Genomic DNA, 12037 nt, shown 5'->3' on the forward strand with positions numbered 1-12037 from the left:
GTATTTTGTTCCTTATTCTAAGGAGGAATGAAGTATCCACACGATGGAGTGGTTTCCTCTTGTCAGAGACACACTGACATGTGTATCTTTCTTTCAGAGGAAAAAGGAAATATATAAAAAACTTTCTTCAGTTTTATCATGATATACAACAGGATTGTTTTTCAAATGTGAATTCACATTTGAATTGTGTGGGTAGATAAAATTATTTATAATCAAACCATATTTTAATAATGTAAACACCAAATTTTCCAAATTATTTTCAAATTGTACTGACTCTATTTCTACTTCTATATTAATATCACTTCTAAAAAGGGAGAGATGGAAAAAGGGGGATGGAAAAGAGAGCAAAAAACATGAGCAAACTTGTGGCATCATAAATTTCCCATAGCGTATGGAAAAACTTGGGTTGTTATTCTTTTATACAAAAATTCCAGCTTCTGGCTATCATAAACAAGGCTGCTATGAAAATAGTGGAACACGTGCCCCTGTGGCATGGTGGCACATCTTTTGGGTATATCCCCAAGAGTGGAACTGCTGGGTCTTCAGGTAGATCTATTCCCATTTTTCTGAAGAACCTACAGATTGATTTCCAGAGTGGTTGTACCAGTTTGGCAGCCCACCAGCAAAGGAAGATTGTTTCTTTTTCTCAACATCCTTGCCAACATGTGCTGTTCCCTGAGGTTTTGATCTTAGCCATTCTGATTGGTGTAAGGTGGAGTCACAGGGTCATTTTGATTTGCATTTCTCTGATCACTAAGGACTTTGAATATGTCTTCAGGTGTTTCTACACCATTCAAGATTCCTCTGTTATGAATTCTTGGTTTAGTTCTATACCCCATTTTTTAATTGGGTTGTTTAGTGGTGTGTGTGTGTGTGTGTGTGTGTGTGTGTGTGTGTGTGTGTGTGTGTGTGTGTAGCTTCTTTAGTCCTTTATATATTTTGGATATTAGCCCTCTATCAGATGTGGGGTTAATGAAGAACTTTTTCCCAATCTGTAAGTTGCTGATTTGTCTTATTGGCTATGTCTTTTGCCTTATAGAAGCTTTCCAGTTTCATGAGGTCACATTTACCAATGTTTGATCTTAGATGGTGAGCCATTGGAGTTCTGTTTAGAAAATTTCCCCCTGTGCCACTGAGCTGAAAGCTCTTTCCCACTTTATATTCTATTGGATTCAGTGTATCAGGTTTTATGTTGAGGTCCTTGATCCACTTGGACTTGACCTTTGTGCAAGGTGACAAATATGGGTCTATTTTCATTTTTCTACATATTGACAGCCAGTTTGACCAGCAACCCAGATGTCCCATGATAGAAAAATGGATACAGAAAATATGGTTCATTTACACAGTGGAGTACTACTCAGCTATTAAGAATGACAACATTCTGAATTGCAGCCAAATGAATGGAACTAATAAACGTCATCCTGAGTGAGGTAACTCAGACACAAAAGGACATTCACGGTATGTACTAACTAGTAAGTGTATATTAGCCACGAAAAATGCCAAATACTCAAGATACAGCCCAGAAAACTCAAAAAAGTCAACAAGCTGAAGAGCCCAACTCAGAATGCCTCAGTCCCACTTGGGAGGGAGAAGATAGCAACCACAAAGGGGAGGGAGGGACCTGAAAAGGAAAGGGTATTGGGGGGTGTTCGGAGAGGGAAACATGATCTGGTATTGGCTGGGGGAAAAGGATTGAAATCTCTGAGAGCCAGCAGAAAGAAGGGAAACATGCAACCTGGGGAGGTATGAGGTTGGGGGGGGGACACTCCAGAATGTACCAGAGACCTGGGAGGTGAGAGACTCTCAGGACTCAAAGAGAGTGACCTTAGATGGAGAGGAAAATTGTGGAACCCACCTCCAGTAGAAAGACAGGGAATAAGTGAGGGATGGGGTTGCCATTCCACAGTTAAAACTTTGACCCATAATTATTCCTGTCTGAAAGAACTGCAGGGATCGAAATGGAGAGGAGCCTGAGGAAAAGAAGATCCAGTGACAGGCCCAAAGTGGAATCCAGCTCAAGGGGAGGNCNCAAGGCCTGACACTATTACTGAGGCTGTGGAGCACTCACAAAAAGGAACCTATCATGACTGCACTTTGAAAAACCCAACCAGCAACTGAAAGAGTCAGAAGCAGATATTTGCATGCAACCAATGGACAGAAGTTGCTGACTCTTGTGGTTGAATTATGGAAGGCTGAAAGAAGCTGAGGAGGAAGGAGACCCTGTAGGACAATCAGTAGTTTCAATTAACCTTGATCCATGAGATTTCTCAGATACTGGAGCACCAACCAGGCAGCATACACCAGCTTATATGAGGGCCCCAACACATATACAGCAGAGGACTGCAGGGTCTGGGTTTAGTTAGAGAATATGCACCTTACTCTTAAGAGTCTGGAGGCCCCAGGGAGGTCTGTTGGGATGGGTGTGGGTGGGAACATCCTCTTGGAGACAGGGGGCAGTGAGGAGGTATGGGGATGTGTACCAGTCAGAGGGAGGACCAGGAGGGGAATAAAATCTAGAGTTTAAAACAAAAAGAAAAAGATAAAAATGAATTTCAACACTAGACAAAGAATTCTGACATGTGATTTAGAAACACACAACATATGTTTACTTATCTGTGGTTTTTCTTTAACAAAATTGTTGATAACAAAAGGATAAACCTGATCTAACTGATCCAGAAGCACTTTACTACCAATTCAAGTTATGATGATTTATAGCTATGTGGTGCTCTGTGATACATGGAAATTACTGGTGTCCATAACTTAAACCCCTCAGTAGCTATAGCCATCACAATTATCACCAGAGTGATGCAGTAACACAGAGCCAAGAAGATAAATATTCAGGTACAACCGACATGCAGCTCTTTGAGAAGAAACAACATATGGAACAAATGTCTATTCAAGTCAATCTAACAGCTAGGAAAAGGATTTGTGCACTTGTGGGAAACTTGCAAAATAATTGTTAGAAAGGATTAGTGACTGTGTAGTATCATAAGTGGGTATATATGCACAGTTTCTCATTTGCTTTCCCCCCTCATCTATACTGTCAGGGGTAAAGTTGCAGAGTCTGTGTCTAAGAGCTCAGCACTGAGTAGAAGTCACCTAAGTGACAGATTTATAACTGTACTGAGTGTGTGGAAAAGCAGTCAATCATGGAGTTCATCCTTTTCATTAAACCAAAGAGATTCTGAGATTAGAAAATTGCTTCTATGTTGAAATACCAAGAATTAATGCCAGGTCTCACCTGGGGAAAGAACAACTTGACAGGCATCCTCCAAAGCACAAGGCACCTGGCTGGCTAATGACCCAGAGACTCCTCATGGGTCCTGAGCAATCCACTCTCAATGGAAGTTTGCTTTGACTTAGCCTTGCTTCCATGTCCAGGTATTTAAGAAGTCTACTTCCCGCTGCAGTCTCAATAAGTCCCGGACTCGCAAGCTTGAGGTAGGACCTTTATGGAAAACTGTGAGGGCATAGCTAAAACTACTGAGATTCTTTCTTTGGGTGCCACTGAAACCAATAGAAGCTACTCTGGAGTCATCTTCTAGGATATAAATGGAAGCAGCACCTTTTCAATACTAAGGGGAGAAAGTGTATGCATTTACTCTTTAATAAGAAGATTATCAAATAGCAATATTTAGCTTGAAAGGAGGATAAAAGGAACCTGAGGATAAGGGCAGAAATGCATTTACTTCAAAGGAAAGTGGTATAAGAGGGACTAGAATGATGGCATAGTAGTAAGAAATGCTTGGTACTTTTCTAGAGGACCCAAGTTGAGTTCTCAGTACCAATATAGGGTACCTAAATATTGCCTATAACTCCAATTCCGGGCTTCCACTGGTATCCTCACAAATATGGCCTTCTCTTACATAAATACATAAATACAAATATTTTTAGAAACTTAATTTTAGAGAGCTAATGCTTAAAAGAGTACAGCTAGTATTCACCACTGGAAGTTTTCAGAGTCATCTTTAACTGACAGGAGTCGAACAGCACAAGTGGCCCCTGGACCAATCTTAGTTGGAACAGTGTTTTTTTGTGTGTAGGCAGTTATGGAGAATGAGTCTATGTGTTTAGAGCAGGATACAGAAGTTGAATACTGTCTATTTCTAATTGGTTACTTTTTTAAAGCTTTATTTTCTTCTTTTGTATGATATACATATGTACCTTGATATCAAACACTCTCATTATCAATAGATGACATAACCAAGAAGCCCTGAGGAGGCATATTGTGTCATCGAGAAGTATACTTGACTGAGTAACTCAGTATCATGGGGTGGTGGCTACACATTGGAAGCTTAAATTACAGGCTGCAAACGTGGCACTGTGTGTTGAACCTTAGGTCTCTGCTTTTCACTTTCATTGCTGCTCCTGTAAAATTGTTCTTTCTCTCTCATCTTCTAGCTCCCTGATACAGCATCAGTGGGGTGGACCATCTTGTCCATATGCCACAATCATTCGGTGATTTGTATTTGCTGCCAGTATATAAGCTGACACAGCTGCTCAGAAATTTATCTCTGTGTACTAAAACAGCAGTCTTCTTGGGTTAATTGACATTTTCAGGTCAATTAGCATCTGAAACATAAACACACAATCTTAGTGAACTAATTCCTGGCCAGTTAAGTGTTCTGTAAGTGTTATCCACATGCTTGCATAATACTAAATTTTAGAAGTTAGACAAATCTGACATTTTCATCTTCATTTTCTACTTTAACAATTTCTAAATTGACTGTGAAGGTTATGGTACAAAAGAGATAATGCTATGCCCTGCTGAGAGCATCACTGGGCAGGGCAATGAGTATAGCAGTTGAAGGGAGAACTTTAGGAGATATATGATTATAAAAATGGGTTATATTATATACAATCAAAGTAATACATATGGGGAGGAAAAGTAAGTACAGAAGAAACTGTAAAGGGACACAGCTCTTGTGGCTCTAAAAGACTTAGTATTAGTACTTAGTACCTGTGCTGTTGCTTTCAACCCCACAAAGCTATCAGATACATCTGCCTTAAATTACTAGTTTATTGCTGTTTCTCACTGGAATTACATGCATGCATAACCCCCATTTCTTGGACTTTTGAGACAACATCTCAGCCTTTATCCTGGCTTCTCTTCCCAGGACCCTGCATCTGAAGGTTCCTTCTCTGCTGCTTTTGAACTAACCTACCCCACCCTTCCCTGACATGTCTGTCAGAGTATCTGTACAGTCGTCTTCTGATGTTTCACTACTATAAAGGAGTTTTCCTTCTTTAAAATTTCAGTTTAATCTAGGTCTATTTCCACCTGTGCTCTTGTGCACCCTGCTGTGTTAGCTGGCTGCTCTCTACCCTTGGTTATTTTCCAGGTCAAGTCCTTTGGATAAAGCCTTTAGCAGGTATGGGCAGTATGAGTAATGAGTAGCATTTTCACATTTTCTATGATATAAAGATGTGAAGCTCATAGCATGCCTGCATATGCTATCTCTGGTTTCCTGGCATTCTACTATAGCACCTTGTTCTCCTTCTGTTTCTTTTGTTCTTTGTATCATTGCATCGTTACCTTTTCTCTCTCTTTTTATAAATTTTATCCAAAGCACATGTGCACACATATATTAAATCCTATCTTTGGTTAAGTTTTTCCAACTCGGAAATTAATAACTATATTTAAAGCAATGTGATGCAATTTAATTCTTTCCTCCAAAAAATGAATTCCAGAGACATATGACCATCTTGCTATTCCTGTGTTAATTTTATGGCTCTATGTAGCTCAGCTCATGAGCAGCTATTGCTGTGCCTTTTCTTTTGCTAAGAAATAATAACAAAATATTTCTCTAGAAATTTTTATTAGATTTACAGTTTTATACCATTGGTATATATTACCACTCTCAAACTTTATCAAATACTACTTAGGGAAGCTGTCATGGTTACGGATTTCTGTAGGTGACACTGTGTGACATTGGTAGGTGTTACAACTAAGGTGATCTAACAAGATCCCAAATAGCAGAAAGGTCAGACTGTGGAGTCTGCAGATGAAAAATCTTTTTTTTAATTCTCTTTTACTGTTCTTTTCTATTCTCCATTTTTCTTCTTTTTTCTTTTAATCTTTCTAATTTCTAGAAGACTGTAACTAGAGAGGGAAGTAGGAGAGAACAGTGAAGCCTCAAGCAATGGAGAATGATGATCAAGAATGTGGGGTTGCCTGGCTTCATAGAGGAAGAACAAGGCAACATTACACAAGCAAATTCCCTCTGACCTTGAAGTAGACTCTGGGAACTCATGTAAGCAGAACTAACACACAGTGCTTTCTGATAATTCACATACACCAACTTGACAGTATCTGTTGTCCTGAGCAAGCTATATGAGTAACAGAATCAAGTTTATGTCTTTTTACAGTGTCAAGTTTTACTGAATAACAATAAATTTGCCAGCTACGTAAGTTTTATCAGTTTTACCTCATCAAATATTCTTGATTTAACTTTGTACTTATGATCATTTGCAATCATGGGTTCTTTTACTCCATTCCTTACTTAGTTGCTAATTAATTAATTTTAGATCCCATACCATAATTTGCATGATTGTAGGTTACACAGCAAGTATGAAAGAGACAAAAACCTCCATGGTCTAAGGAGGCTTACTAAAGGTAACATGGATGTAAACAGAGTGTGTGCGGATACCCTGGTAAGTCATAAACTACTTGTAAAACTACCCAAGCTCAAGCCTGCCAAAGCACAAAGCTTGTTTTAGGTGCAGTTATAGGACCAGGGTCTGAACCCCTGAAAGGTCAGGTAATATGTCAGCCAAGTAACCACGCTGAGCTCAAGCCCTGTACAGAGACTGGACTTAGTAGGCTATTAATCCTGTGACGTATACTCAGATGGCTTGATGAAATAGCCTAGGACAAGTGGTTAGGTGTCATTGTTTCTGAGTGTAGAGTGTCGAGAAGGATCCTGCATCTTTTTAATACAGTGTATGATATGATCTGTATCTTTACATGAAACAAAATTCCTTAGCTGGTGTATTTATGCAAAAGCAACTTCTTATTTTCCTAGCTTATTTTTAACTTGAATTTGGTATCATATGCTTGATATTTCTGTTTTCTTCAGGATATATTTTTAAATGGATAAGTGGAAGATAACTTGGCAATATCAGTAATTAACATACAAAATCTATATTTTGGCAAACAAAACATAAAGATAATTAGTCAAAATAATGTTGGCTGCCTACATGAGTATTTTGATTTCCAACCAGTCATTACAGAAGGTTTCTCAGTGGAGTTTCTGTTTGTAATGCTTTTAAATAGAGTTTTTATATGAGTGCCTCAGAGCTAGGTTCATATGTTAAAGGAGACAAAATTGCTGGTTTTCCTCAATTTTGCCATGAATTAATATTTAATACTCAGAGTTTTTCCCTTTCTTGATTCATAATAAATGACAGATATATATATATATATATATATATATATATATATATATATATATATATATATATATATTTTAACAAATACTAACAAAAATGTTTTATATATTTCTCCCTTTTTATTTTGACTTTTCTATTTGGAAACATTGACTGTAGCAAAAAGCCATCTTACAGGAAAGTTAAAATTATATCTCTGTTGCTTTTGTTACTTAATTTTTGCTTCAGTGTAAAAGAGTTTTATTTCAGCTTGGTGCTTCAACAATTATTTGACTATTGTAAAACTGGAAGATACAGGTGCATCCAGTGTATTTTTATTTAAATATGTTTTTTTAGAAATTCTGTCCAGAAGTGCCATGCCATGATTTAATAATAAAACCTCACAATACATCCCCTGATATCACTGAGCATATTGAAGAAGAGCACATTTATATTCTTGGATGGAGAAAACATGAGGGTCAAACATTTCAAAGGAGTTTAAAACTTTTATTATCTCCCCATTTTGATTAAGGAATTATTTTTATTTATAAACATTAAAGATCAATAATAGAGCAGAAAATATAGTAGGAGGAAAAGCCCTGTTAGTAATAGATTCTTAATGGTTCACATTTACATAGGTTTGGAACACCCTATCAGGGAAATCTGCTAATCTATTGATTGGACAATAATTTAAGAGAAGAATATGTTATTGAATACAATGATGCAACATTTATCACAAATCATTGCTGATTTCATGAAGCCAGTCAGAAAGTTCCCCATGGTAAGGAATCTAAAGTATTGCTTTCTAAGGAGACTTTCTGGAGACCCTGATCTGAGAACTCTTTCTGCATTCTGTCTTGAGAGGACAAAAGGAAATGAGTCCTTAAAGTATTCTCTCCTAAGACAAGAATCCATATTATAGGACAATATGGAACTAACTCTCACAAGAAGTTGTCTTCACTAGCATGTCAATCTGATGTCCAAAACGTATTCATAGCTGTGTAGTAATCCCAATAGCAAAGAAAGATATCATTTTTGTTCAAAATATTGGTTATGTGTTCAGATCACAACAATTTCTTTAGTTGCAAATATTATCTGTACAAAATCATTAACATGTAATTATGATATCAGATGAGAAAAATTTAAGTTACTGAGGCAGTGTATACTGGTTGCAAGATAATGAAGTGGATATAGAGTAGTTACCAGTGTCACAGAAAATTCAATATGGAGCAATGAGATTATAAGAATTGTGTAGAAGGTGGTTAAAAATAAAAATAAAATAAAAATAACCAATATTAATGGTTACATGTACTATTTTCATCCAACTTAGAGAGTTCGGATCCATGATGATCCACCAAAGCTGATGAATCTGAGTTTAGATTTTGATTTGAATAATTCTTTGCTGCTAATGTTTAAGCAAGGAGTCAAGAGAATTCCAAGGTGAACATTCTTTCTTTTCCTATGTCTCTTTGAACATGGCAAACAAACAAACAAACAAAAAAGATAATTATTTGACATATGAATTTTCTGCCTCTACAGACAATTGAGCTGCCATGCCCTGTGGAAATGGAGACTATTCACCAGAACTCCACTGACTTCATCCTCCTGGGCCTCATCACACACCCAAAATTTCCTGGACTGATCTTTGCTGTGGTGTTCTCCATCTTTGTGGTGGCTGTAACAGCCAACTTGGTCATTATTATGCTCATTCATGTGGACTCTCATCTTCACACACCCATGTACTTTTTGCTCAGCCAGTTGTCCATCATGGATACTGTCTCCATCTGTATCACAGTTCCCAAGATGCTTCAAGATCTCCTGTCCAAAGAAAAGACCATTTCCTTTCTGGGATGTGCATTGCAAATATTTTTCTACCTGACATTGATTGGGGGAGAGTTTTTCCTGCTGGGCCTCATGGCTTATGACAGGTTTGTGGCTGTGTGCAACCCTCTACAGTACCAAATAATCATGAATCCCAGGGTTTGTCTGCTTATGGTGCTGGGTTCCTGGGCTGTTGGGTCTTTGGATGGATTCGTGCTGACACCTGTTACTATGAACTTTCCTTACTGTGGATCTCTTGAAATCAACCACTTTTTCTGTGAGATCCCAGCTGTGCTGAAGCTTTCCTGCACAGACACATCTCTCTATGAAACCTTGATGTATGCATGCTGTGTACTGATGATACTAATCCCAATATCCTTCATCTCAGTCTCCTATACACGGATCCTCATCACTGTCTACCACATGAGCTCTGCTGAGGGCCGGCATAAAGCCTTCACCACGTGTTCCTCCCACATTATAGTAGTGAGCATTTTTTATGGGGCAGCTTTCTATACAAATGTACTGCCCCATTCTTACCACACACCTGAGAAAGATAAGGTTGTGTCATCCTTTTATACCATTCTCACTCCTATGTTGAACCCACTCATTTACAGTTTGAGGAATAGAGATGTGGCTGTGGCTCTAAGGAAAGTCCTAAGAAAATATGCTTCCTCTCAGAGATTATGAGTGAGACATGTACCTGAGAAATACTAGCAGGATGTAGCCAATTCTCCTGGGTGGATGCCACAATCTTTCTATAAAATACACTTTGTTCTGCTCAGCATCATTTTAACTATCTAAAATTAACACCCATCAAAATCACTCTGTTATAATCATCACTTAAGAATGAGATATGAGGGCTGGAGAAATGGCTCTGCCATTAAAGGCTAGGCTTACAAACAAAATATAAAAATGAGATATGAAATCAAAGACATAAAGTTTTCAGCATTTCTGACTTTCTTGTCTGGATTCAGCAGCAAAACTGTTCCAGTGTTTCAGTCAAACTACACTGTGAATCTTCCCAGGCAATATGAACATCAATCTGAAGAGCCCCTTACTGCTATCTTTATGTGTAGCATTTGGCCATATGTCTTTTGTGTCTGTATTAGTTATGAATGTCCTTGGGGAGGAATGGAGCCTACAGCTCTACCCATGCTAATTTATGCTCTACAGTGGAATAACTCCAACCTTCTTGACTAGGCTTTGAAAGGAAATTGCCAGAGTACTTTCCAAGTCCTTGAGGATTTAATTTTAAATATTGAAAAAAAATTAAATATAAATTAAAGATTTTTCTAGTGATGACAGTGTAATTTCATTTGGTGAGCCAGAGAACCAAGATGCCTGGTTTTAGATATGCTATATACATGAAATATCAAAAATATATTTGCTAAACAAGGCCTGCAAAACAGCCACACCAGTCAACATGCCAATGTGGAATTTAACAAGGTCCTACTCCTAGATAAAATGATGCAGGCATCCAGTGGCTACTTAGGGAAGAAGAATCAATGTTATGCTGGAGAAAGTCTCCCAGTAGATTAACCAATGTATACGTCAGGGTTCTCTAGAGTCACAGAACTTATGGATAGTCTCTATATAGTAAAGGAATTTATTGATGACTTACAGTCTACAGTCCAATTTCCAACAATGGTTTAGTAGTAGCTGTAAATGAAAGTCCAAGGGTCTATCAGTTGCATTGTCCCACAGGGCAAGCAGGCAAAAGAGTGAGAACCAGACTCCCTTCTTCCAATGTCCTTATATGATCTCCAGCAGAAGGTGTAGCCCATATTAAAGGTGTGTGCCACCACACCTTTAATCCCAGACGATCTTGGACTCGGAGATCTCCCTGTCTTAATCTTCTGGATTCAATCACCACTGTGTCTCAAGATCTCAATAACAAGATCCAGATCAGAAACTTCTATCTCCCAGCCTCCAGATTAGGGTCACTGGTGAGCCTTACAATTCTGGACTGTAGTTCATTCCAAATATAGTCAAGTTGACAACCAGGACTAGCCACTACAACCAATCCCTGTGGTCACCCTTAAACACATATACATATAAGGAACTCTAAATTCACTCAGTAAGTTATTTATGCATATATGCAGTGTGTGTGTGTGTGTGTGAGAGAGAGAGAGAGAGAGAGAGAGAGAGAGAGAGAGAGAGAGAGAGAGAATATGTACACATAAAAATGTAAAACTGTGAAAAAAGAGGTCATAAATTTAAGAGAACATGGGGGACATGGGATTAGTTGATGGAGGAGGTAGGAGTGGAGATTGTATAAGTTGTACCAATAAGTTGTATTAATATATCACATTATTAACAAATTTAAAACTTAAAAGACAAAAGAAAGCCCACAATTAACCATATGTTTTCTCCTCCAAGAAACATACTTCACTACCAAAGATATACACCACTTAAGGGTAAAAGAATAAAAATGTGTAATTTAAGAAAATGAAACTAATAGACAAGCAGGTATATATATTCTAACATTTAAAGAGAATAGACTTCAAACTAAAAATATACAAAGAAAGTATTTTTATATTCATCAATGAGACACAATTCATTATATTGATATTATTATTCTGAACATATAGGTACAAAACACAGATACCCCTAATTTCATAAGGAACACTTCATGGGAGACACAGATTAATAATAGTGGTAGTAAGTGACTGCAGTACCCTACTCTAACAAATAAATAATTAAGAAAGAAACATTGAGTTAAATGACATGGAAAGTCAAATTCCTTAATATACATCTATAGAACATTCTACCTGAACACAAAAGAATACATATTCAAAGAAAAACAAAAAAAGCCTACGAGCCAATATCCCTCATAAACATAGATGCA

At 37.6% G+C, this 12037-nt stretch overlaps 1 protein-coding gene across 1 annotated transcript; it reads left to right on the forward strand.

The window, feature by feature from the left end:
• The first annotated feature begins 8934 nt into the window (after positions 1-8934).
• Positions 8935-9876, forward strand: LOC110325809 (olfactory receptor 2T2-like). The gene has a single exon (XM_021203924.1). The coding sequence runs from the start codon at positions 8935-8937 to the stop codon at positions 9874-9876; it is 942 nt and encodes a 313-aa protein (XP_021059583.1).
• Positions 9877-12037: the final 2161 nt, after the last annotated feature.

Source organism: Mus pahari, chromosome 8, assembly GCF_900095145.1.
Source record: "Mus pahari chromosome 8, PAHARI_EIJ_v1.1, whole genome shotgun sequence".
NCBI lineage: Eukaryota > Metazoa > Chordata > Mammalia > Rodentia > Muridae > Mus > Mus pahari.

Excerpts from the sequence above, each read along its gene's own strand:
- LOC110325809 (XM_021203924.1), top strand. The coding sequence starts at position 8,935 with ATGGAGACTATTCACCAGAACTCCACTGACTTCATCCTCCTGGGCCTC.